The sequence below is a fragment of the Panthera pardus genome, unplaced genomic scaffold, assembly GCF_024362965.1.
Source record: "Panthera pardus isolate Hobbes unplaced genomic scaffold, ASM2436296v1 HiC_scaffold_13, whole genome shotgun sequence".
Classification (NCBI taxonomy): Eukaryota; Metazoa; Chordata; class Mammalia; order Carnivora; family Felidae; genus Panthera; species Panthera pardus.
In genome coordinates this window covers 37,859,534-37,886,677 of record NW_026526688.1, presented here as the reverse complement: position 1 = coordinate 37,886,677, position 27,144 = coordinate 37,859,534, and the positions used below count along the sequence as shown (strand labels likewise).

General features: G+C 39.5%; 1 protein-coding gene across 3 annotated transcripts; it reads right to left on the bottom strand.

Annotated features, from left to right (window-relative positions):
* Positions 1–21,850, bottom strand: SLC18A1 (solute carrier family 18 member A1). Of its 3 annotated transcripts, XM_053900676.1 has the most exons (15): positions 21,638–21,850; positions 20,641–21,004; positions 19,986–20,044; positions 17,291–17,374; positions 16,078–16,170; positions 14,447–14,536; positions 14,149–14,192; positions 11,560–11,620; positions 11,381–11,476; positions 4,912–4,990; positions 3,960–4,011; positions 2,387–2,450; positions 2,008–2,127; positions 1,655–1,788; positions 1–784 (listed from the first exon to the last, which is right to left on the bottom strand). In XM_053900676.1, the coding sequence occupies exons 1-15, from the start codon at positions 21,759–21,761 to the stop codon at positions 671–673; spliced, it is 1,578 nt and encodes a 525-aa protein (XP_053756651.1). In that variant the 5' UTR covers positions 21,762–21,850; the 3' UTR covers positions 1–670. The 3 variants fall into 3 exon arrangements, with proteins under 3 accessions (XP_053756651.1, XP_053756654.1, XP_053756653.1); XM_053900679.1 differs by lacking the exon at positions 1,655–1,788; XM_053900678.1 differs by lacking the exon at positions 11,381–11,476.
* Between the last annotated feature and the right edge of the window lie 5,294 nt (positions 21,851–27,144).

Below are 27,144 nucleotides of genomic sequence, written 5' to 3'. Positions count from 1 at the left end.
GGAGTTTAGGAAAGGTAGAAACACGGCCACCCATTCACCGAGGACAAAGTCACTTTAGCAGCTCTAGGTTTAGCCACAGAAAAACTACTCAGCTTCTAAGAACCAGGCAAACAATTTCCCACATTGGCAATTTGGCAGCAGTACAATGTTGAGGACACTTTCTCAACTCAGCTGAGAAAACTCAGGAAAGACCAAATGGAGGAACAGAGGACAAAGTTTTATGGTCTGTTGGGGATGTGCCAAAGAATATCAGATAATAGATGAAATGCAGTTTGTCATTTACCCCATTGGTTTCAGGGGCACACTGTGCTCAAAGCTGTTTCAATGGAATGAGTCACTCCTTGCAGAATCCACCACAGCTCAAGTTTAATCAGGCTTACAACAGCTTAGGAGAAAGCATAGCTATGTCCTCCCATAAAAGATGGGCCAGCTGAGGTAGCAAAGCATTAGAGGAAGAGCTATGGGTTACATTGATAAGGAGAGAACCGGGGAATGGCACTCATGGAAGTCAGGGGTAGGGGGAGGTATACCCAGGGGAGAGGGAAGTAAAGCCTGTTGAGCAGCCCATAGAGATCTCATGATTAGGGAAAGAGGTGGTCACTCTTTGGTCACTGAAGTCCAAGGCTCATGGATCCAACATGTGACAAGGCTCAGAGACCACTTTCTGCTGCTACTGCTTACTGCCAGGCTCCTTGTCACTGTCTTCCCCCAGAGAAAATTCCCTTGTGGGCTTCTGAGTTGCACATATCCGGGTCTCCATGGGGCAGTCCTGGCTCAGAATTGCCTGAAGCAAGAGTCAGGAAGAGAAATTACTGCATATATTTTACCAGTCTCCCAGTTCCCTTCCCTCACTAGCTTACTCAAGTCTAGTATTGTTCGGGAAAGAGTCAAGAAATGGGGTAGGATTCTTTTTCTGCTTCGTTTACAGGCACAGGCCTCCCAAGGCACCTAGGTATAGCAACTCTAGTCAAGAGAAATATCTGGAATGCTTTTAATTGAATCTTAAAAGTGGTAATGCAAACTATAGCAGGGAGTCAGCTGAAACTGGAACCATCCCCTATCAGACCCCTCTGTCTTCTTCCATCCCTTTGAGCAGCCCCCATATCCATCACTAAGCACCCTTAGGGTGCTCACGCTGCAATAAAAAGAAAGTATCTTATTAACTAAAATCATATGTTGTGGTCTCTTCCCTGGGTTTTGTACTTTAAATGATGACCTGGTAAAGATAATGGCAGAAAAAAAAAAATATATATATATATATATATAATGGCAGACATGAATTAATGAATTAATGAATGAATTAGCCTGGTGGAATTTTGCCTTCTTTGCAGAAATAATTTGGTAACTCATATTTTGCTAGTAACTAAAGTACAGGATGCTTTTGATGGCCCCCGCACCTGAGGTTCTCATTGTTCTTCTTTACTTAGGACCCTTTTTAACCACCCGATGTAAGAAGCAAAGTGGTTACATAGAAAAGGGAAAATAAGGAAGAAAACAAAGGAAACATAAAGGTGAAAATTAGATCAGAAAACATGGCAAAGCAGAAAAACACTCAAAGAGGGAGGAAATGGCATAGGATAAAAACAATGTGAGAGAGATATGGAAAAAAAAAACCCAGATTATTATTTTTTTAGCAGCAGTCAGAGCCCCTTACCAGCTTTTCCTCCTTGGCTGGGGGGCTTCTCAGGTAGTAACAGAGAGGAGCATACATGATGTTGATGACCCCAATGATGACCATAAGCCAGGGGAAGCCAATGGCATGCACAATGGCTCCCCCGGTGGATGGGCCTGTGAGGAATAAACCAAATTTACCAGTGTTTATTGAGCCTTGATCACATAGAAGACACCATGCAAGGGGCAATAGGTGACCCAGAGGATGTCCTGAAGTCAAATATCTCCAGAACCTTAGGAGAATCAGCCTTCTGACTCTATTTCCAGTTGGTAAACAGTAAACAAGAGAAAATGGAAACCAGGTCCTGGGTGCTCCCTTCTCCCCTGCCAACATACCTATAGCAAAACCCATGCAAAAAGCTACATCAGCTATGGCATAGACACTCCCATACACCGAGGTATGACGCAGGTCCACCAGGTGTCCCATGATGGGCATCACAGAGGAATCCACCATACCTGTAGCCAGAGGAAACAGGACACTGTCAGCTCTACTCACAGTCCCTTCCCTTTTTGTGGCATCTTTCCTTCTTATTCTCCTTTAGTCTTTTTGCCTGCTATCCTCCCACTCAGCACTGACACCTATTCCTGGTAGGAGTTAGAAGTCCACATCTTTGTCAGCTGCCCTCCTGCTCCTTCTGTCTTTTCATATACCTCCTTTTATCTGACCCAAGGCCAAAATTCAGGAGGTTCTTATCTCCTTTAAAAGTACTCTTACCTATGGAAAAGCCAAGTCCTGCATTGGGGCCAATGAGACCAAAAATATTATAAGCCAGAGGAACCTGCAACAGGGAAGGGAGAAGAGTTCATCAGGAGTCCAGCTGAATCACCACAGAAACAAAGCGTTTTCATATGGAATGCATTTATTAGCCATGTGCTGTGTACCACATGTATTATCTATCTGGATTCTCACATCTCCTTATGAAGAAGAATCTTTACCTCCAATTTAAAGATATGAAAGTTAGATTGGTGCCATTTGGATTAAACATCCTATCCAAAGTTAAGATCTAATAAGTGGCAAGATTAAGTCTAAACCTCAAATTTGACTCCATTATACTATAACAATGCTTGAGCTTCTGTTGAATGAGCCCTCCCCCTACTTTAACCACCGCCCACCCCCCCACCCCAGACATACATTTCTGTCCTCACTATTCATTGAATAGTGTTTCCTCCCTTTTCTACTAGGAACATTCAAAGGTTTTAGTTAAATTCTAACTTGGTAGCCACTGGAGGAAGACAAAATACACCAACAACAAATTACCCATAATCTAGAGGGGCAGGTGGCATGTTTGGGGTGCTATATCAGCAAGCTTGTGAAACTCATTATTCTGCCTTACCAGTGCTCCACTGAGAGCCTTCCTTTCCTCTTTTGCTGATTCCTTACCTCCCTCTCTCCTTGAGCATCTGTTACCTACACCTGCCCCAAAACATTTACCCCTCAGAGGTTTAAAATACCATTTAGATGTTAGTGGCTAAACACAATTTTAAGGATTATTCCCAAGGGGTATTTATATTTTACCAGCAGTTGTCTTAAGATTTACTGTGGGCTCACTATGTGTCAGACACTGTTGCTATTTATATGGACAGCCCTATGAAATGCTAACAGAATCCTCTCTACACAGATGGGGATACTGAACAAAAAGAGGTGACATATCTAGCTCAAGTCACACAAGCAGAAAGTGGAAAATCTGAGAATGAATGTGGAGCTCATGTTCCTGATCAGGACCTCCAGCCTTTCTTGAACACTGTATTCAGTGCTTTACAGCTCTAGTCTCATCTCCCTCAAGCCTAGGAGACAATTGTGCTGATGATTCCCATTATGGAGAGGAGAAAATGAAGGTTTAGAGAGCTTGAAGGGGGCTCTTGAAAATAAGAAAGTTCTTCTTTCTTTCTTTTTATACCAAATATTCTGGCACCAGAGCCTGCAACTCAGATGATGGTTCCCCTAGGGTCCTGTCATGGTGGGATGAATAAATTAAGTCATAAAAGTCATCACTCTGTTGGCCCCAGAAACAGATACCAACTTGGATAGTTTCATGTGCCCATACATAGGACCTCAGACCTCTGGCTACATCTGCCCCAATTACACTTCCTCCCTCCTTCCCTCCTCCTTTAATGGGATGCCTGATGGCATCTCTCCCAGTTCTCAATTCCTACCTATGCAGAAACAGTCCTTCCAACAATCATTGCCAAGTTAACCCTCCGTTTATTTTAAAGGAAAATGGTCTTTAAATGTCTCTCTGTCTCTGTCTCTCTCTCTCTCTCTCTCTCCCTCCTAGACTTATACTTACACAAAGCAAGCTGGTACCTATAACCATCATCCCAATCATGGAGCAGAGCCACCTGGAAGAAAAAAGCCATCAGCAAATATTGCTAAAGGGAGAAATTCCTACCACCCCTAATTCCAGGAATCCCTTAGGATGTGAGAAGATGAAGACATCTCTATATGACTTGTTTATAACCAGGTGAGAGATCTTTCCCTGTTTTTTCATTGCCCTCATCTATTCCAGGCTCCATATCTCTTTCCATAGTAGAAGCAGAGGAGGTGCAACGGAACATATTATTTCTTCCTCTAGAAGAGGAATCAACTTACTCAGAATGTACTTGCCCCTTGGTAGTAACCCTCAAACATAAATCATGCTACTCCCAGTTCACACTATATCTTCCCTATTCATATTTTTTCTGGTCTTCAAGGTTCATCTCAAAAGCCACAGAAAATACCATACTTCTTTCCTTTTCTGACTTCCTATAGCAGGGGTTTTAAGAACTTATTTTTTAAATCTTTATGCTGAGCTCCAAAGATAAAACTAAAGTTTTTCCCACTGTAGTTGAACAGAATCCATACTCATATTTTTAGCCCTCAACCTTTTACACTTGATGGCCTCTGAGGTCCCTCTAGAACTCTCTAGGGATCTATGGAACACAATCTGATAACCACTGCCCCCAAAGTACTGAGCTTTCTCATGACTGTTCTCTGTGGGGTTATTTTAGCACTTCAACTAGACAACAAACAACTGGAAATAAAGGTTATCCCTCACAACCAGCTCAGGGCCATCCTTTCTCTATATTGTCCTCACCAACTACCCACCCTCATCCTCCCTGTGGGCAGCTTTTATCTATGTGTACTTGTTCTAAACTTTAAATATCAGAGAAGCTGTTCATTATCCTAAGCTCAGGGACAACCTCAAAAGGTTCTCTCATCCTACATTCTTTTTATTCTCCACAGATTCCCAGGTTACATACCGACCCATCTTGTTTGCCAACACACCAAAGAGGTTGGTGCCAATGAGGTAGGACACACTGGCAGGCAAAAAAGCTAGACCTGTGGAAAGACAAAGGTCCTCATCTTAGGACATTCCCAGTTAACTATTACATAATTTATTTCCTACAAGACAGTTAAGTCTTCAAGGACCCCAAGCCACTTTGTTGCCTATTACCTTCAAGGACCCCAAGCCACTTTGTTTTGTGGTTTGGAGATCCTTGTGCAAACCCAGAGAAGTTGACAGAAGGCTCTCACCTCCATTTTCCTCAGGAGTAGGACTTTGTTTAGCTTTAATACAATGTGTTCCAAGCTCCCCACTTAAACTTCTTGAAGAATGGCTCTAATGAGCCATTTTCATGTATAAAATCCTTTTGATTATCAGCATAAGACCATCAGCATTAGAGAGAGAAATAAATATATCTTGGGACGTGAAATTCCTGCCTTGCTATTCACCTTTCTTTCTATTGCTCTGGTAATGATCTTGGGTATGTTACTAAATCTTTCTGAACTTTGGTATATACATCTGGCAAAAACAAAGCTATGACTCTATCATACCAATTTACACTGAGAAGTAAATTGTATAATGTATGTAAAAGTATTTTGTAAACTGAAGCACCAGCTACATTGCTTTCTCTGACTGTAGAGCCAGGTGGTTTAGATCATGGGCTTTGGAGCCACACAGTTTTGGGTTCAAACTAGTTTCGCTACTTTTTAGCTCTGTGACTTTGGGCAACTTACCCTCTCTGAGTCTCATTCATTCATTCAGTTTACTTTTAATGAGCTTTTACTATGTCTCAAGTGTTCTAGGATTAGAGGGGGTAAATAAGATAGACAAAATCTTAGCTTTTGGAGAGTTTACATTCCAAGAGAGGGGAGCCAGAAAATAATAAACACACAAACAAATGAATGAAAAAAGATAATTTTGTAAAATGATAAGTTCTGTGAAGAAAATTTAATGTGGTGACATGGAAGTGTGACCAGGAACAAGGCTAACTTCAGTTTGGGAGTTGAATACTTTTTTGAGGAGATGACATTTAAACTGAGATTTGCGAATCAAAGCAGAGCATTCAAAGCAGGGGGGAAAAAGCACATCTAATGCAAATACCTTAAAGAAGAAACCATTTGTCTGTAAGGAAGTCTGTGTGGCTGAAACACAATGAGCAAAGTGAAGAGTGATAAAAAAATATAGGTCTATGGGGGAATGGGTTAAATGGGTAATGGGCATTAAGGAGGGCACTTTTCAGGATGAGCACTGGGTGTCATATGTAAGAGATGAATTACTGGCTTCTACTCCTGAAGCCAAGGCTACACTGCATGTTAACTAACTTGAATTTAAGTAAAAAAAAAAAAAAGAAAGAAAGAAAGAAAATGTAAGCCTAGAATTTGGGATTTATTCCAAGTGCAATGGGAAACTTTGGAGGGAAACAACATATTTTAATTTACATTTTTAAAAGTCCTCTGGTTGTGGTTAGAAGAATGGGATCACAGGACAAGCATGGAAGTCAGAAGATTATTTGTAGAACCCAAGAGGAAAGTGACAATGCTTCAGCTTAGAGGTCACAATAGAAAGAAGTGAATAAAATCAGAGGTGTTAAGGTGGTAGAGTCAGTGGAATTTTCTGTCAGATTGGGCGTGGGCATAGTGGGAGTGAGGGAAAGAAAGAAATCAAGGATCACTCTTTTTTGTCTTACTTAATTTGGTGTACTACTTAATTTTGTCTTACTTAATTTGGTAGAGGAAGAGCTTGGGGGAAAAAACATGAAAGGTTTGAAATGTGTATTAAATATCCAACTGGAGATGTCAGGATGTGAGCATACAAGTCTAGACAAGTCTAGACAAGTCTGATCCTAAGCACAGATATAATGTTTGACTCATTGGTTTATACATGGTTCTTAAAGCCATAGGGAGGGCTGGGATCACCTCTGAAATATCAGATAGAGAAGAATAGAAATCCAAGGTCTGAACCTTCAGGGACTCTTAACTTTAAAAGTTAGCAAAAGAAGAGGAGCTAACAAAGGTAATAAGAAGTAGCCAAAGAAGTGGTTGAGAAGGGATGGAATGCAGAAAAAGAAGAAGTAGAAGAAGAAAGAAGAGGAAGAGAAGGAGAAGAAGGAAGAGGAGGAGAAGGAAGAAGATAAAAGAAAAAAAGGAGGTGGAAGAGGGAGTTGAGCGAGGGAGGAGGAGAAGAAAGAGGTGGAGATGGGGGGAGGAGGAAGAAGAAGAAAAAGGAGTAATAGTGGTGCTGGGGGCAGGTGGGGGTGGGGTGGTAATGGTGGTGATAGTGGTGGTGGTAGTAGTAGTAGTATTAGTTGTTGTGGTTGTAGAAATAGCAGCAGTAGAAGTAGCTTGGCCTCTGAAGGAGTTGGGATGCTTCAACCATAAAGAGAAGGCAACGAATGTGGGTACAAGTGCAGGGAATATGTGAGTTCCTATCTCATTGCTTCTATTTTCTCAATGACTAGGAGATGAGAAGGATGAAGGTAAAGGAATCAGGGTACAGAGGAAGTTTGAATGGATAAGTGTAAAATTATCATTTCAGAAAGTTGGAAGGAGAACAAAACTGGGGACTTAGAAAAATGTTGTTGGGTAATATGAAAACCTACTTCAATTTTTGTAAAGTAACTCCACAACCAGCAGTGAGCCCAATGCGGGGCTTGAACTCATGACCCTGAGCTGAGATCAAGAGTCAGACACTTAACCAACTGAATAACCCAGGTGCTCCTATGAAAACCTACTTTAGATTTGTAGCCATAAATATAAGGTTAAACTGAGAGCCTAGTTGTGTGTTTTCCTACAGCCCCAATCCACTACTCATGTGCAGACAAGGAGTGGGAAAACAGATTGGCTTAACCAGAATTAATGCTGTGCCAGCTGACAACCCTAGAGGGAGAGCAAGGCAAAGGAATTAGCAATGCTTTCAAAAGAGTAACATCATGATGGAATCCAAGCTGAGTAAATGAATAAGTGAGGATATGAGAAATGATGGAAATAGGAAAAGAATTGAGGCCAATGGATTGGTGAGCTTAGAGTAGCCAAAATTTGTTGATATGGAGATATTAGAATACCTGAGCAGGGAATATGTAAGTTGATAACCTGAAAGCTTGGAATTGAAATTTCAAAGGTGATACAATTAAAGGTTTGATTGGTTGAGGTGGAGAGGAGAAAGAAAAATTGCAAAAGATTATTGTAAGAAAGTAGATTAAGGAATAGGCCAAGATGTTGGTAAAGTTCTCCACCTGGATATTGAAGCCACCAAAAGTGGCTATAGGTGTAAAGGATAAAAGAATATGAACCAGGTATTGACAACTTTAATGAATGAGAATGGGTAAGTAAGGGGTCAATAGGTGATTGCAATGAAGAGAGGTAGAGGGGGGTATAATATGATGACATGATCTTCAAGAGTGTTTGGGTCTTTGAAGGAGAATTAAGAAGAAATGATCCAGCAGCAGCAAAAGTAAGCAAAGTCTAGAGGAATGTGGACTTCCATCAAGAGGGCTGGGAAAGGGTGTTCTCAGGAAACATTAGGGTTTCAGGGCAAGAGAAGATGAAGGAAGTGTTTGGAGAAGAAGATGAAGGCACGGGGACACATGTCAATGACAGGAGGTTCTACAAAGCCAGGGAGTTTTTGGAGGGGAAAATAGGAAATTGGGTAAAGATTAAGAAATTTATTTTTTTTAATTCAAGTTAGTTAACATACAATGTAGTCTTGGCTTCAGGAGTAGAACCCAGTGATTCATCTCTTATATATGACATCCAGTGCTCATCCCAAAAAATGCCCTCCATACTGCCCATATGAAATATGGCGTTAATAATAATTCCTACCAGATGGGCTGGTTGTGAGCTTTGAGATAATGTATGCCAACCATTTTTCACAGTGTCTGGGACACAATAAGTGCCCTCAGAGCACCAGCCTTAACTGTTAACATCATAACCAGTGAGTAGCAGGATCAGGACTTGAACCCAGGCCTTCTCCTTCCGACTTCCTGTGTCTCCACTACCCATACCAGTGGTGTGAGAGCACAGATGGCTCTGGCATAAGGGACTGTAGAGAATGCAGTGTGAGTTTCTTCAAGTCTCACTAGCCTCTCTATGCCTTTCTGTAGCTATATGAAGCAGTGTTGCCTGATGGAAACTGTCATGATGATTACAATTAAACCCAAAGTACAACAATTCACCAGTTATTGGTCAATGGCTTGTTTGACTTTAATATTCTCTTCAATGGGCTGAAAGTGAAGCATATCTTAGTGTATTTGTCTATTTGTACAGGGCATCAAAACTGTACCCAGTTGTTTATTTGTAATTGCTTTTAAAAATTTAAAAGTATACCTACTCCATTTTTTACCTGAGATCTGGAAATGAGCATCTCTAAGAAGCCCACTAGCCACTTAAATACATCTCCTTAATATTGCTTTGAATGACATGGAATTTTCTAAATGAGATTTTCCTCAACTAACGTGGCTTGTTCTTTAGGATCTGGGTATAGGTTGCATTTCAATAGTATTTTGTGCAAAATAGGTGTTACAAACTATATGTCTACAGACAAACATATATTTTTCACAGCATATCTTCAAAGGAGCAGGAAATTACACATATCTGTGACTGTTTAAATAATTTCTAGAAAAATAATGATGAAAATAATAATTTTTATTTGCTGAGTATAACTATCCTGTATTCTTGTACTATGCTAATCCCTTTAGAATACATAGATATATTTAATCCTGAAAACATCTCCCTTTTTACAAATGGAAAAAAAAAGTGGTGTGAAGTGGTATGAAGAGGTTAAATAACTTATCCAAGGTCACAACCAGTAAGTAATCAGGATTCAAACCCAAGTGGGCCTATTTCCAAAGCCTGTGCTGTTTCCTCCACTTAGAGTGCTGGGTCACTTAAAAAGTGTCCAGTCACAGACCACAAAGCACCCTCAAAACTGCTGTCTCCAACTCCTAACAACCATGAGAGGTTGTCTCCATTTAGTGCAATATTTTTCAGTGTGGTCACTGATACCACATCAGCATCACCAGGAAACTTATGAAAATGCAAACTTGATTCTGTCGAATTTCTGGGTGGGGCCCAACACTCAGAATTTTAACAAGCTTTTCAGATGATGTGAGACTTTTTGAAGCTAGACTTACAGATGCAGATAGCATTGAGGAAAGTTGTAAAGGATGGTGGGAGACAAAGCCTTACTGGTGTTTTGACTTACTCTCCAGAGGGCTTTCTGCTGCAGCCTCACCTCCATAAGGGACTGTGTGGAATCAGCCCAGTGAATTTCTTTTGGTGTCACTAGCCTCTCTATGCCTTTCTGTACCTAGAGGAAATAGTGGTCCCTAAAAGAAACTGTCATGACAATTACAGTTAAACCCAAAGTCAACAATTCAGCAGTTATTGAAGGCTGGTTCACTTTTCTCTCCTATAGGGTGAAGAAAGGCTGAAGAGGAGTTGTTCTGAGCTGTATTTGCCCACCTGCACCAAGAGCCTGAGCCAGCAGAGCCTTGGAGCAGAGGATGCTTTTCTATTACAAGCACCAATTCAATTAATTGTCATGGTCAGAGGTAGTCGCAGCCCAGAAAAATTCAATTTGAGGCTAGGAGTGCAGCTTGGAGCCTTGCTTAGAATTGTCCCCTAAAGAATTAGATTTAGTACTTTTTATTGTATACTGAATTTTATCAAATTCATATCAACTTCCCCTCTGGTCCCATAAGCTTCTCCTCTCTACAGTGACTGAATGACATGTAGCCTTCTATGTTCCCTTTTCTTAGGCTTCCTGAACCTAAGCTCATCTAAGCTCAGATGAGTCATGAGTACCTCTCACCATGAATCAGAGGAGGCTAGAGGCCTTTCTCACAGAACAACATGCTCCATAAACACCTTGTTAGAGGTAAAAAGATAGCAAAAGGGTAATCTAGGGGAAGGGGAGTTGAAGAGAGAAAAGTGTGGATGTTAATGGTGGTGCATATTAATATTCCACAGGTGCAAGGCATTTCCACAAATTATAACATGTATTCCTCATATTACCCTTTGAACTAGACAGTATTCTGATGCCCTCTTCAGAGATGAAAAAAAATATTCTCAGAAAATTGATGTGGTTTGCATAAGTTTGCATAGCCAATCAATGGAGCTGAAATGAAAACCGAGGTCTTTTGACTAAAAATTATTGATCATTCTATGACTTAGCTGGGCATGTTGACTCTCCATAGCCCCTCTCAATCCCTCCCACCCCGCCCATCTCAGGATGCTTCTTGGAGGTACTGCCTGGCCACTCAGGCTCAATTTATAAGTATGGAAAGAGAAAATACAAATGACAAAAAAAAAAAAAAAAAGAAAAGTGGTGACAAAGGAAGCACATTGTGACCCTGAAGACCTGGACCTGATAATGCTTCTCAATTACCTGAGAAATGGCCATGGCACACACCTCTGGCTAAGCCCAAGTTGGGGAATAATGTCACTTACCTAACTGCCACTCAGGGGAACACATGGTCTGCATCATCCAGATGGGCAGTGTGGGCTCCAGCATGGCCACTCCCATGTTAGCAAAGCAGAGGGAGCCTGGAGAGACATTTCTGTGAGCCCCCATGGCTACCCTGAAGCCCAGACTCTTCCTATCCCAAAGGGAGGCATTGTCAGCTTACCTGCAGCCACCAGGATATAAGGGTCTTTGAGAAGTGTAAGAAGTGGAGTCCCCTTGGCACTCTGAGAACATGCACAACAAAAAAACATCCATTTGTACAGTGTACATCTCTCCTATTTTCATATAATCTGAGAATATGCAGACAGGACCTTAGAGACCATCTATGTCAGCTATGTTACAAGATGGTCAGCTATGACCATCTATGTTACTGAAGAGAGCAGACACACAAGTTAAAGGAGATAAAGTGACTTGTCCAATGTCACAGAGTCACCTGGCAGTTTACCTCCTGTATATAAGACAGACAATGTAGTAGTCATAAAGAGTAGGACAACATATTCCATACATGATTCCTGCCTTCAAATGATCATCAACCAGATGAGAGTGGATTGTCAGCAAGGCCAGCTTTGGACAATGGATGTCTGGACTTCTGCTCTTGGGCCTTACCACTAGATCTCACTGGCATTAATGTTTGCCCTGGGAGAACCACAGGCAAAGTACTGAATCCCAAAGGTGAACACAGAGGTGATAACTTAGAAAGCTTCTCAAGCATTCTGAATGCTTTATTCTAACCATTTTGAGCCATACTAGACAAGTATAGCAGAAAGTGTTTGAATATCTAGATTAAAATGTGAGCCTATGGACACCTGGGTGGCTCAGCCTGTTAAGCTTCCAACTCTTGGCTTTAGCTCAGGTCATGGTTTTGTGGTTCTTGAGTTTGAGCCCTGCGTTAGACTCCACACTGATGTGCAGAGCCTGCTTGGGATTCTCTCTCCCCCTCTCTCTCTGCCCCTCCTCTGCTCATGCTCTCTCTCTATACCAAAATAAACTTTAAAAAATAAAAATAAAAATAAAATATAAGTTCTAAATATTCAGTTCTAACTTCTGTCTACCCCCAGCAAATTTTTATTCCAGCTAAACTCAATCATTCCATCTTCTTCCCATTCATTTAGTGGGTTATTTTTGCCTAACTAACTTCGTGGTTATTTTTGCCTAAACTATCTTCCTTCTCTCTACAGGTCCAAATCGTCCAAATTCTACCCTTCTTCATAGTCAATCTTAAATAGCTCCTTCTTTTCCACAGTATTCCATGACTCAGTAGCTGGAGCTTCTCCCACTTTCAAACTTCCTGAATTCTGTGCCTTAATCCATGGTGCTAACTACATCTTATCTTGTAATAGAATGAATAGTTTTGGTATGATAATCATCTGTGCATACACACAAGGGTGGATTGAAATATTCAGAGATATTAAAACTAAACATATAATTCAAATTAAAGAGACAAACCTAAATCATAAAATACACATAAAGAAGTCCAATAAGCCCTTTGGCCCAAAAATTCCACCTCTAGAAATTTATTCTATAGATTACTTCCAATGTAATAAAATGTATATACATAAAGTTATTAATTGTAGCACTATTTATAATTGCAAAGTACTAGAAACTACCTAAATGTTCAAATCTATGAGATTGAATAAAATATGGTACATGCACAATGGCATTTCATACAGCCAGAAAAATAATAATTGAATTTTTTGCATATCTGTAACATTACCATCTAAGTCAAAATTATTGAAAAAGATATTAGAAAATAATTTCTCCTCTCACAACACTTTTGACACTGAATGTGGGAACTTTCACCAAGCAATTCTTCAGTTCTTTGTGGGCACCAATTGGTTGTCCTAGAATGTAATTCAATTCTGACACTAAGTACTTGGAGTTAGCACACACCCCACAGATTAACAACTTGGTCCCGCAAGACTGCCCCCACTTCAGATCCCAATTGCAAGTAGTGTGTTCCCATATTACCCACACTTCTGTCTGATGTGGCTATAAAATCAAGGTTTTTAGATCAAACTTTCCCACATTTTCTGTACTTACTTGTCTTTTATTCTATGTGGTTTAATATGAATTTCTCAGAGCCATCTTTGGCTTGGGGTCAGACAAATACCAACTCTGATATTTAATTTTTTTTTAACATTTATTTTTGAGACAGAGAGAGACAGAGCATGAACAGGGGAGGGTCATAGAGAGAGGGAGACACAGAATTGGAAGCAGGCTCCAGGCTCCGAGCTGTCAGCACAGAGCCCGACGCGGGGCTCGGACTCACGGACCGTGAGATCATGACCTGAGCCGAAGTCGGCCGCTTAACCGACTGAGCCACCCAGGCGCCCCCCAACTCTGATATTTAATCGTGATAGGATGATAGTGTGCAAAGATGCTCTTGGTGGAGAGTTTGAACAGCATCTAAAGTCTTCTCTAGCTCTGAGGTGTTATAACCATGAATTCACAGGTCCCAATGTCATTCCCTCTTGTTCTGAGTTCATATATATAAATTCTGTAATGTTTCTTTAATTTTTCATAAGGTCCTTCCTCCATCTTTGTCCAACATCAAACCAGACTCCCTCACCATCCCCAACATTACCCTAAATATGGACCTATCTTGGAATCCAGATATAGTTCTCACTTTCCATCACTCCACTCTTCTTCACCTTTCTTCTTATGGTTTGACAGGGATGATCTAGGGGAGACTGGGTCTTAGCACTTAACCATTCTATATATCCCTTGGCAATGGAGCTTGGTGCCCTCTTACCTCAGGAGAGACTTTGGAAGGCTGTAGGATACACAGCTGGAGTGCTAAGAAAGAAAGAGGCAGAGAAAGAGACAGTTTAGTTTGTCCACTGATTATTTGGAAACTCCAGTAACAGCCATAATTCTATTGCTATTATCACCCTATCATGTAGAGATCTAACTCTCTGAATTTCTTCCTTCTTTCCAAGAATGGGGCAGTCCTTGATTTTTCAAGTATGTCAAGACTGACACCATAGCAGAGTACATTGCCAACCTGATTTAAGCTATCATCTGTCTGGTGATCTCTTATGGTGACTTACCTCCATTTAGTAGCGCCAGAAAGGCCAATATAAGGAAGGGTGAAGACCGCCCAACAAACACATACATCACACTTCCAAAAGGAGCTCCCACTGGAAAAGAAAAACAGATTTCAGAGGTAAGGGTCAATTCCTAGTTGGTGTGATTTGTCCACATATATCCAATGAGATTTACCAAAGCTCTACGAGGCACTGAGCTCCACATGAGGTTCTGGGGATTCAGAGATGAAGAAGACCTGGTTCCCAGGGGCTTACTTTCAAATAGAGAAAATGCATGTGATTGGGGTGGGGTGGGATGACCCAAATAATTAGAACATGGTGAAAAGTAAAGTTCAACAGGAAAGTTTCAATCTACAAAGTGCTGTGTAAACACAGTGCAGTGAGTTCAGGTGGCCACAAGGGCTTTGTCAAGTGGATAATACAGGTGGGGAAGAAGCATAAGTGAAGAACATTGAGGTGTCATAAAAGAGACTGTAGTTGGAGAAGAAATAGAATGAAGTCAGTTCAGTGTTCAGTCACTAGAATGTGAGTATTTGGGAGAGAAAGAGTAGAGGTGGGGAATGTTGATGCCAAATAGTCAAGTGCCCCGTATATCCAGATAAAGCATGTATTTGGCCTTGTGAGCTATGGAGAAACATGTTTTTTTAGCAGGGGAGAAATGCCACCAGCTCTGGGCATAGGACATTTTTTCTGGTGGCAACTTGGGGGAAGAAAGGAAGGTGAACGAGATCAGGCAGTAGGCTGGTTCCAACTGAGATGTGATGAGGAACCAACCTTGAGGAAGTAGCTATACAGAATATACTGGGCTTATCCATTTGAGAGTGAGAAGTGATAAAGGAGACCAAGATGAACCAAAATTTTAGCTTGGGTGGGAAAATGGATATTAACAAAGAACAGGGTTTTTGTTCCCTCTTCTCCCATGGTTGTGGTGGGAGGTGGGGTATGGACCAGGGAACAGACCTTTGGTGTTTTTCCCTCAATTAGATTGCAAGGAGGGGAGAAACCATGTGTGAGGCTTCTTACCCATATCCCCTCTGTCCTAACATTGTGCTTGGCATGAAATAAGTGCTCCGTAAAATATTTGACTTGTTGGACTAGTCAAATGAATCATATGAGAGATGAACCTCAAAGGAAGTATGTTACAGCTTGGGTTTTTAGGCCAGAAAATGTGAGTCTATATCCTGGCTCTGGCATTTTCTGTATGTGTAATCTTGGATGGTTGCTTAAACTTTTTAGTTCTCATCTGTATAATGAAGACAATAATTCCTCCTTTATAGTGGTGTGATGACTAAGAGAGATTATGTCTGCAATATATTTAGCACAAAATCTGTCAAGGAGCTCCTTTCATTTTGAGAGCACTAGCCATGTGTGGAAATTGAGGTGAGACAGTGGCTGCTAACATGGGTTTCTGGACCATTCCCAGGCCCTCATGGGCTATTAAGCTTCTTAAGGGGAAAGAGACTTTGCCTTTTTTGGGAAACATTTCAGAAGGACTCCACATGTAATTGGAAAGAAAAGGGGAAAAAAAATACTGTCTTCCTTGAACTTAGAAACACCTGCCTCCTGGATCCATCTTCAAAGAGTATGCACTACCCTACCCTCTGAACCTAGATTTGGGTCCAGGTTATGCTTACTCAGCACTCCCAAAGCCAGGCCCCCCAAGGCAATTCCCATGGCATGCCCTCTCTCATAGTCATCAATGTAGACACTTGCCAGCATCCCAAGACCTGAAAGAAGAGTTACATAATGGAGTTAGCATACAGGAGCCCTCTGTCTGCCTCTTTCACTGAATTCTTGGTCTATTAGTTCTTAGTCTTCTATCCCTATTATATCTTCAGGGATCATCTTACCTAGAGTTCCAGTTTGAGGGTTTTTATAAAACTTAATGCATAGTACTTTATAAATACTGTCCTCACTGGTCCCCCAAACTCTCACATTGCTGTCTCCTTCTGCTCACAATATTGTTGGAAGTGTAAAAGTCTCTGGGAAGGGTAATACAGAATACCACTGTCCATTGATTCTGCATTTCATTGCATTTTATCATTCCCTATCTTATTTTCCTGAAGGAATGTATATGAGGTAGGTCAAAAAAGGAAAAAAATCTATAAACACAGAACACTATTCTATTCAATGGAGGTGCTAAAGGAAGACATAAACAGAGTATCTGGAAGACAGCATGGGTTGGGCTTTCATGTCAGTTGTTCATGTGAAAAATGGCATAAAATATCTACTTCATAGGATTACATTAAATGTTGTATTTGATGATACTTTTCAAAGTGTGATAGGGTTACTGGTAGTATTCACATTATTCTTCCTATAAAATGTTAAGAGGGGGACAGAGAAAAGACCATAGAGTAGCATTAAATACAAACCTGGCCTACTGCATGGTCTTACTGAACTTACTTGGACCTAAGATGGCTATATCCAAATATTATCAGAGGAAGTTGTGTCAGGCTTAGGTATTTATAACACTGCCAATAACTACAATTATATTGTTTTTGTTTATTCTTTTAATGTTTATTTATTTTATTTTTGAGAGGAGGGGGAGGTGGGGGGGGCGGGTTGGGAATAGAGAATCCCAAGAAGGCTCCACGTTGTCAGCATGGAACCTGATGCAGGGCTTGATACTACAACTGTGAGATCATGACCTGAGCCAGAATCAAGAGTTGGACACTTAACTAATTGAGTCACCCAGATGCCCCCAATTGTCTTGTTTTTGAATCATAATTTCTTCCTACTAGGATACTTTCTTATCTATTCATATAAATCTTATAGGGTCTGAAGATGGTAAGAGATGTATGGGTGTGTGTGTTGGGTGTGTGTGTGTGCATAAGATGTCAGTATTACCTGCAACAGAAGAAAATGAGGATCCAATGCCTTGAAGGGTTCGAGCCACAAAAAGTAGGGTATAGGTACCAGAAAAAGCAAACACTGAGTAAAGAGAACAGCAAGAATGCTCCAGTTAGCAAATTGTCTTTATCCCTGGCCACCAGAAAATATGCCCATGATATTATAGATATAAGCCACTAGATATATGTTTTAATAAAGCATGATCACTGCTTTCTGTTTTTGGATTTGTCTTTCTAATCTCCCATGCCTTATTTAGGATTTAATTTTCATTGACATGAAAACTGAGAAACCACAGAAACATAAACCAATTCACCACACAGTGGATGGAAGGCTGGATTTCCACATTTCCTGTCCAAAGCTCAACATCCTGTCCATTGGAATCATGGCTGCCCAAAAACTTTAATGCCTTTAGATCCTACTTCTCAATCCTTTATATTCAACACCCACATTTGACCTTTGCCATTGTTGGGCTCCATTGGGTCATCTAAAGTGAGAGGACAAAAGCTATGTGTAATTGAAGGACCATTGGCATTGGGTAGAAAATAATATCTTGTGATCCAATCAGGTATTTCCTCTTATTTTACCTGGAAGATCTTTTAACCAAATCAAATCAGTGAGTATGTGTTAAGTAATACCAAACACACAGCTATCATATACAGACTCTGTAGCAGATGTGAAATAAAGAAAACATCCAGTTCATGCCCTTTAAGAGGTTCAGCCTACTCAAGACTAGCATACAAAAAACTGAGTACCAAATAGAAATACATTATCAAAAACTAAATTACAGGGTGTTGGTAGTAAGCTTGGTAAATCTAGACATGTCTCACCTCCATTTCAGGACAATGTCCCTGAAAGAAAGAAGACTCTCTCCCAAAGTATTTGAATCAGCAGAATTTGAATCCATTTACCCTTTCATTACAGATGTGTTTGGTTGTTTGCTGTCTTATAATTTTCTCCCATTACTTCCTGACATGATCATAGTCTCTCAAACATGCATGGACTTGGTTTCTCTTTGCTGGCTTTCTAATGCCTTCTCCTAAGCTTTCTGATTTTCAGTCTGTTCAAGGTTGGCTATTCCTATTTTCTTTGAGAATGGAGTTACCAACTTGTTACAGTTTGCCAAAGACTTTGCATTCTGGAAGGCCCCTGAATCTCAGGCAAAATAGAATGGTTGATAACCCTATGTAGGAAAACCAAAACAATTTCTTTCTCACTTTGCCCCCAAACATGGTCTGCCATTTCACTCCTAATTACATTAAGCATAGGTCTCAGCTGGAGGCCCTTAAGGGTAATAATGGGCATCAGCAACCTCTTTTCAGTATTTAAAAAACCCTAAAGAGATGCCACATAAAATTCTGTAAAGAGCAAACATTTGCTAGAATTAGGCCAATTCAGTATAGCAACACTGGTTATAGCATGGAAACAATAATTATTATTTAATTGCAGAGAATCAAGCAAGGACCTTATACTAAAGAGTTTGGGATACTATAGCATTATCTTATTTTGCAGGGTGCTTGTTTTATCTCCCCAGACACACATCATAAACCTCTGGACTGGAACCATGTCATTTCATTCTTTAACTCCCCTCAATGGCTTTTGCCATCAAGACATAATATGTGTGCTCTACAAAGTTTTTTGGTGAGAATTATGGTCTCATTTGATAAAACAGAATCCTATTCATTTTTAATCTATTATGTGGCATGGACTGAGATTCTACAAGTTCAATAAACATTTCTAACTTGAATTTCCTCACTTTCTTTTATTTAGCTAGAATTTTCACAAGTAAGCTGCAGTTCTCAGAACTTCACACATCAAGCTTCTGCTCTTTGCAGCTTTCCAACCCTGAATGCAACAAATTCCTGTTAAGCATTGGTTGATAAGAGTTAAGCCCTATGCTGAAAGGGAAGAAAACTTGAAGAAAGGCAATAGAAAAAGCAGAAAAGTAACAAAAAGGTGATAAGAAAAACAGGAGAGAGAAGGAAATAATGTTACTGGAAGCAGAGTAAGCAGAGGCAAGCTACCTTCTCCTGTATTAACCTCCCACCCCCCTTCATTCCTTCTTATTTTAATTCTCAGGGTCAATTTCCAGACATAATTTGTTCACTTACTATTTTTATTCCATCTCTATTTTATTAGAACATTTATATTATACTGGATAGACTGTCTTTATTTTTCTTTTTTTTTAAACAAAATTATTTCTCTAAACTATAACCTTTAATGTCTTTACTTGAAGGCAGTAGACTCTTTGGTATTATCCAGTTGCTATTGTCCAATTTAGATTCTTTGCTGGTGGCCCTTTACCTTTGTGTATCAAAATAATACAAACTTTCTCCAAATATGGGAGGTTTGTACTAAACTCATTCAAGGGACTACTGATACACACACACACACACACACACACACACACACACACACACACACTATAGCCCACCTATTTAAAAAGTATTTACAATTTTCCCCAGCTGATGGAAGCAAAGTGTCTTTTCTTCTATAGCAGAATATACAAATTCCAAGTAGAATGATTTGCCACTACTGCTCTAGTCCCTATATCAAAAGCAGCAAAGTATTTAAATCAGTGTCAGGCTATTTAGATACTACCTAGCTAGCTTGACCCTACTCTCTTTATTGTAGTGGATGTGATAAAATCAAAGGTAATCAATGAATAAAATAAAAGATGAAGCAAATTACTTACTAACTGTGGAGAGAAACAGGATAACAAAGCCAACAAACATGGGGATGTGATATCCAATCCTAAAAGAGAATTAAAAAGAAAAAGATACAGTCCCAATAGGCATCCATATACTTGGACTATATATTTTTTTCTTATAATTGGGAATATAAATGCAGTTATTGAGTACATGGAAAACATGTCTCTGAATGCAAGTTTAGAGATGAATATGACATATGAATGTGTATAAGCAAATAAACAAATATGCAAATTTACCCAGAGACCAGGGCCAAAATCTTTTTTTCCAGGAAGGATGCCCTAGTCAGAGTATATATCCCTTTGAAACATCAGGGTAATCCCAAACACTTCTAACAAACCAGTGTTCTGGATTGCAGTAGTCCTGCCTTTGAGATATGTTCCAGAGCACTGAAATAACATCAACAGTATACTTCTGACCATTGGTTCTTTTCTTGGTACTCAATAGTCAGTACATCATTAAGAAAATTTGAGCTCCATGGCATTTCATCAATACCATATTATCCTTTGGGTAAACAGCTGACTCCGCAGAGATAGACAAGTGAGTTCTTTTCTTCCTCTAACTACCTTTATGATACCACAGCCCATCCTCTTGCTTCTGAGCCAGTGAGTACCATGTAGAGCACTGAACTTATTGAGATACCTGTTGATGAAAGGTCCCACGAATGGGTTGACCAGAAGTTGCATCAGAGCCTTTGAAGCAAACAGAACCCCAACCCGTATGTTCTCTTCCTCCAAAAACTCTGTGCCTTGCAAGCAGTTGTTTTGTTGTGCTGGGATGGCTTCAGTGACTAGAGGAGGGATGGTACCAGAAGTGCGATCTGTCCATGCTGTGCCACTGGGTGCACTTTCTTTAATAGCCATGGTGTCATTTCCAAAGAAGGAGAAGATTGTGGAAAAGGCACGAGGAGTAAGGACATGCTGGGAAACTGTGGTGGTGCCAAGGTGCAGAGGAGTGTTGATTTCTTTGAACTCTGTGGCATATAGGAAGTTGGGTACAATGGGCACTGAAAGTCAAGAAGGACAAGTGATGAGGGCTAAGGATACTTTTTAATGCTAATTGGTTCAAAGGCATTACTATAGGCTCTATATCATGCTCAGTGTGACATGATTTGAAGCCTACTAAAAGACTGCGCCATCCAAATTATCCTTTTAGATTAAGTAAATTCCAACTAACATAAAATTGGTCGCATTACTCCTGGATTCTGTATGGGCCAATCACCTACTCACTAACATTTATTTTTAATCACAAAATCATTACTTATGGAGTTTTCACAATTTTTCTCAAACATACATACAGAGAGTGGGGAAATTTTCAACTCACCAGATGCTCACTTTCATAGCTGAGGTTGAACAAGGCAAGCTTTGTCTTACTGTTTCAGCTTTCATACAGAGATGGCAAAGAATGGAGATGGTAGGGTCAGGGAAGTATAGTGCAAGAAGGTCTAGCTCTGGGATCAGTTGGACAGAGCTTGAACCCCAACTTAGCATCTATTAGTAGGGAAGTCACAGAACACTTCTGAACCTCATTTACCTTTTGTGTTTTTCAAGTCCACTCACTGCTAAATTTTAGCAGGGTGTGTGCTCCCTGCTGGAGCCCAGACCAAATTAACCCCCAGGGCAGAGACATCCAAACATACCCACTACAGTAAGTAGCATGTTGTCCAGGAGCAGAGCAACAAACACCACCACCAGTACCAGCTTCCGGGACTCTCTCCTCTCCTTTAGCAACTGCTGAGGAGCATCCCAAACTATCCTGAGCATGGTGAGAGCTGGGCTGAAGGTGTCTTCTCCAGTTTCTTATGGAAGGTCCTCTTACAGCTATAGGTCTTCTGCAGCCTTTACAGAAGAGGGGAGAAATCCTGCCCAGACAAGTGGAACTCACTATTAAAATAAAAAAGTGCAAATAGTTGCAGATACTAGAATGGTATTTGAACCATTTCCATGTCTCTGTTCACTTATACATCTCAACAATTCTACTGGGTTCCTGGAATGCCTTATAAGAAAGCACTGCTTACCACCTTTTTATATCTGGAATTCTACCTAGCATATTTTTTTTCTTTTTTTCAAATTTTTATTTAAATTTCTATTTGAATTCTTTATATATATACATATATATACATATTTAAATATATAATATATTAACAATATAAATATTATTTTATTTAAATTCTACTTAGTTGCACTAACTACAGTGCAATGTTGGTTTCAGGAGTACAATCCAGTGGTTCATCACTTACATACAACACCCAGTGCTCATCATAACAAGTGCCCTTCTTAATACCCATCATCCTTCTAGCTCATCCCCCACCCACCTCCTTCCATCAACTCTCAGTTTGTTCTCTATGAGAAAGAATCTGTTATGGTTCACCCCCCCTCTCTTTTTTCCCTTTCCCGTATGTTCATCTTTTTTGTTTCTTAAATTCCACGGATGAGTGAAATCATGGTATTTGTCTTTCTCTGACTGACTTATTTCACTTAGCATAATACTTTCTAGCCCCATCCATGTTGTTGCAAATGGCAAGATTTAATTCTTTTTTAAAAATTTTTTAGGTTTATTTATTTATTTTGAGGGAGAGACCACAAGCAGAGGAGAGACAGAGAGAGATGGAGAGAGAGAATCCCCAGCAGTCTCTGCACTACCAGTGCAACACCAGGGCAGAGCCTGATGCAGGGCTCGAACTCACAAACTGTGAGATCATGACCTGAGCCAAAGTCAAACGCTTAACCAAATGTCAAACTGAGCCACCCAGGTGCCCCAAGATTTCATTCTCTTTGAATTCTGTGTAATAATCCAGTGTGTGTGTGTGTGTGTGTGTGTGTGTGTGTGTGTGTGTGTAAGCGTGTGTGTATCACATCTTCTTTATCCATTTATCAGTTTATGGACATTTGGGCTCTTTCCATAGTTTGGCTACTATTGATAATGCTGCTATAAACATCAGGGTGCATGTGCCCCCTTTGAATCTGTATTTTTATATCCTTTGGATAAATACCTAGTACTGAAATTGCTGGATCATAGGGTAGTTCTGTTTTTAAATTTTGAGGAACTTCCATACTGTTTTCCAGAATGGCTGCACCAGTTTGCATTCCTGCCAAAAATGCAAGAGGGTTCCTCTTTCCCGATAGCCTCACAAACACCTATTGCTTCTTGTGTTATTAATTTTAGGCATTCTGATAGGTGTGAGGTGGTATCTCATCATGGTTTTGATTTGCATTTCCCTGATGATGAGTGACATTGAACATCTTTTCATGTGTCTGTTAGCTATCTGGATATCTTCTATGGAAAAATGTCTATTCATGTCTCTGCCCAATTTCTAATTGGATTTTTGTTTTTTGGGTGTTGAGTTTGAGAAGTTCTTTATAGATTTTGGATACTAACCCTTTATCACATATGTCATTTGCAAATATCCTCTCTCATTCCATAGGCTACCTTTTAGTTTTGTTGATTATTTCTTTTTGCTTTGCAGAAGCTTTTTATCTTAAGTTCCAGCAATTCATTTTTGCTTTTGTTTCCCTTGTCTCTGGAGACATGTCTAGTAAGCAGTTGCCATGGCTGAGGTCAGAGAGGTTGTTGCCTGTGCTCTTCTCTAGGATTTTGATGGTTTCCTGTCTCACATTTAGGTCGTTCATCCATTTTGAATTTACTTTTGTGTATGCTGTAAGAAAGTGGTCCAGTGTCATTCTTCTGCACTTCACCGTCCAGTTTTTCCAACATCATTTGTCGAAGAGACTGACTTTTTTCCATTGGATATTCTTTCCTACCTGTTGAATATTAGTTGACCATGTGGTTGTGGGTCTATTTCTGGGTTTTCTTATGTTGCATTGATCTATGTGTTTTTGTGCCAGTACCATGTTGTCTTGATGACTACAGCTTTGTAACATAACTAGAAATCCAGAATCACGATGCCTCCAGCTTTGCTTTTCTTTTTCAGCGTTGCTTTGGCTAGTCAGAGTCTTGTTTCCACATAAATTTTAGGATAGGAATTTCATTAAATAGATTACTTGGAGTAGTATATACATTTTAACGTGTTTGTCCTTCCAATCCATGAGCTCAGAATTTGTTCCATTTCTTTGTATCCGCTTCAACTTCTTTCATAAGTGTTCTATAGTTTTCAGAGTACAAATCTTTTCCTTCTTCAGATAGGTTTATTCCTAGGTATCTTATGGTTTGGGGTGCAATTGTTAATGGTATCAATTACTTGATTTCTTTTTTTTGTTGCTTCATTTGTTTGGAATTTTACCTAGCACATTAAGCAGACTCTAGCTCTATTCACCTAACTCTCTTTGTCACATGTCAGACATTTGCCTATCACTTCAATGGTTTATGTTAATATCTGAGGACTACTTGTATTATCACTTGTTTAATCTTTTTCTCTAAATCAACTCTTTTTAAAAATCAAAATACTGTTGTTTTAAGAAATAAATATGCCATACAAAAGAAAAGAAAAAAGTATGGTGGGGTTCCTGGGTGGCTCAGTCAGTTAAGCATCAGACTTCGACTCAGGTCATAATCTCACTGTTTGTGGGTTTGAGCTCCACATAGGGCTTTCTGCTGGCAGGACAGAGCCCACTTTGGATCCTCTATCCTTCTCTCTCTCTCTCTCTCTCTCTCTTTCTCTCTCAAAAATAAACATTTGAAAAAAAATATAGTTTATGCCTATGTACCAACCCAAAATTATAGCCTATGGTCTGTACCACCCCAAAATATCTCATGTGCCTCAACCTGACCTAGACCAACACTGTCATCTCACAGATGAGAAATCTGAGACTCAGGAAGTTAGGACATCTGTCTCAGGTGACACAATTAGTATTAAACTGTAATAATGCTCCAAGCTTTTTAACTTGCAGGATTATATTCCACCATCTTCCCTTGCTCTGTGGTACTTGAAGCACTTCTATTTTGTCTGCTCAGAAAGGTGTGTTACTATGTGTAAATAAAATACTGTCATGGCTAGTTCTCTCCTTAGGATTTCATATCATTAATCAGCATTAAGTCACAGTATTTTTTTTAAACTTCAGGTAATAACAGTTTCTGGGAATACTTTTATTTTTGTGTGTGTGGCTTCTGTTGTGGTATCAACAATGACAATTATATAAATTTTAAAATATATTACTGTCATGAAATATATCAGGCTCTAAAATTATGTAACCTTTGATTTGGTAACCCCACTTCTAAGAGCCAATCTTAAAGAAAAGATCAAAAGTGCACCCAAAGATTTATGTTTAAAATTATTAATTGCCAAATTATTGATATCAGTGAAAAAATAAAACATTTTAATGGTGGAATATAAACAGCTCTTAAAATCATTTTTTTTCAAATGATTTTAATGACTTAGAAATACAGTTAAAAAACAAACTGTATTTGCAGCTTGATCTTAAGCACATAAAAAATAAAAAATGTGCATATTTTGAAAGATTAGAAAGATATACACCCAGTGTCAGCTATTATAATCACTGCTTAAATCATTTTGTTTTTGCTTTTCTATAATTTCTAAATATTTTAAACTATTTTCATAATATAAGAAGTAAATAATTTAAATGATTATCACTGGAGTTCAACAGTGGGCCTCCAATGTTGGGAGTATCCTAAGTACTGAGCTACTCTGTTCTGTTCTAAGACCAGAGCTGAGAGAAAAACATCATCCATATGACAGTTCTAATTGACCAAGAGGTTCCCCCACTGAACCAAATTCCCAGATAAGTTTTAACCAGAAAATGCATGCAATCATTTAAGATCCTTCATTTCTCTATATAAATAAGGTATTTCTAAATACAAATTTAACCTGGGATACATAAGGAAGAAAATAAGAGACTAAGAAAAAAAAGCAATAGAAAACTACATGTAAAATGGAATAAGTACTATATAGACAGATCAAAAAATATATAACAAAACCAACAAAACCAAATCAAGAATTTGCCAACCAATCGTAGTAAACTTAGTTTACTAGGGAATTTTAGTCAAAATTCTTTGTTGAGGACCCAAATTATAAGGAAGGATTAAATGTGTTCAGGAAGAGAAACATCTTACCTTAAAGCCCATCTTTTGTGAGGTACTCAATGAGTTATTGACAGCTGTTTGCTGTTCAGCAGGGACTCTGTTCTCTGAGTAGATGTGCTGATGTATTTATTGCCACCTGTTATCTGAGGATGTCATGTGAGCCCTTTGTCCACAAAGATTTAATTGGAACCTCCAACAGGTTTCATTCAGACCCTTTGTTCCCTGCAGTCAGAAGCAGGAAGGCAGGACTAGAGAGGATAAAGTGAAGGGGAAATTATCCTATGCGAAGATGGACTGGGCTGTGTTGTTTTTCCTCTGTGCTTATCTATCATTGAACTAATTAACTCTTGCCTGGATCTGAATGTAAATTGGAAGATAGAATGAAGCCACAGTACAGCTCCTGTCCCTTGCTACCTAGTCAAAGAGACTCCATATACCCCAATTGCTTTCTGGAAAGAAACAAATCCTGGAACACCCACAGGATCAAAACAAACAAACAAAAAAAAACTATGCAAGTTGTTCTCAAATCATAAAAATCCAACTTCTATGGCTTCTGTAAAGACATAGTTCATGCTGCCATTTTTTGCATAAAGGTGCTAGCTGATTGCCAAGCACATATTGGCCTTCAGTAAATATTTCTTGGATGGATGACTGAATGAATGGCTACATGAGAGAGTGTGACTCACTGTGGGGTCTTGGAGTGGCACTACAGATTTATATTTTTCTGACACTAAGAGTCATCAGTGGGTCAAAGAACATTAACAGTTTACAAAAGAGCAAGAGTAGCAACAGTAGTTTCCACCTTATGGTTTCTCCTAATTGTTTTAAATAACTTGAAGACTTTCAATTTAGGGGAAAAAAAATAAGGAAAGAGCTTTAAAGGAAATCTAGAAAGAGAAATAAGGTGAAGAGGCAAGGATATTTAAGGGAGCATATGAGTTTCCTGTTGCTGCTATAACAAATAACCACAAATTTAATGACTTAAAACAACACATATTTATTATCTTAGAGATATAAAGGTCAAAACTTCAAAACAGGCTTTATTGGGTTAAAAATCGAGGTGTTGGCAGAAATGCATTTCTTCTTGAAGCTTTAGGAGAAGCTCTGTTCCTTTGACTTTTTTAGCTTCTAGAGATGGCCTGAGTTTCT

Coding starts and splice junctions, on each gene's coding strand:
- SLC18A1 (XM_053900676.1), bottom strand. CDS start 21,761: ATGCTCAGGATAGTTTGGGATGCTCCTCAGCAGTTGCTAAAGGAGAGG. Junction 14,193..14,446: donor TCTGGCGCTACTAAATGGAG/GTAAGTCACCAT, acceptor TTTCTTTCTTAG/CACTCCAGCTGTGTATCCTA. Junction 1,789..2,007: donor TTGCATGGGTTTTGCTATAG/GTATGTTGGCAG, acceptor TATTCCTCACAG/GCCCATCCACCGGGGGAGCC.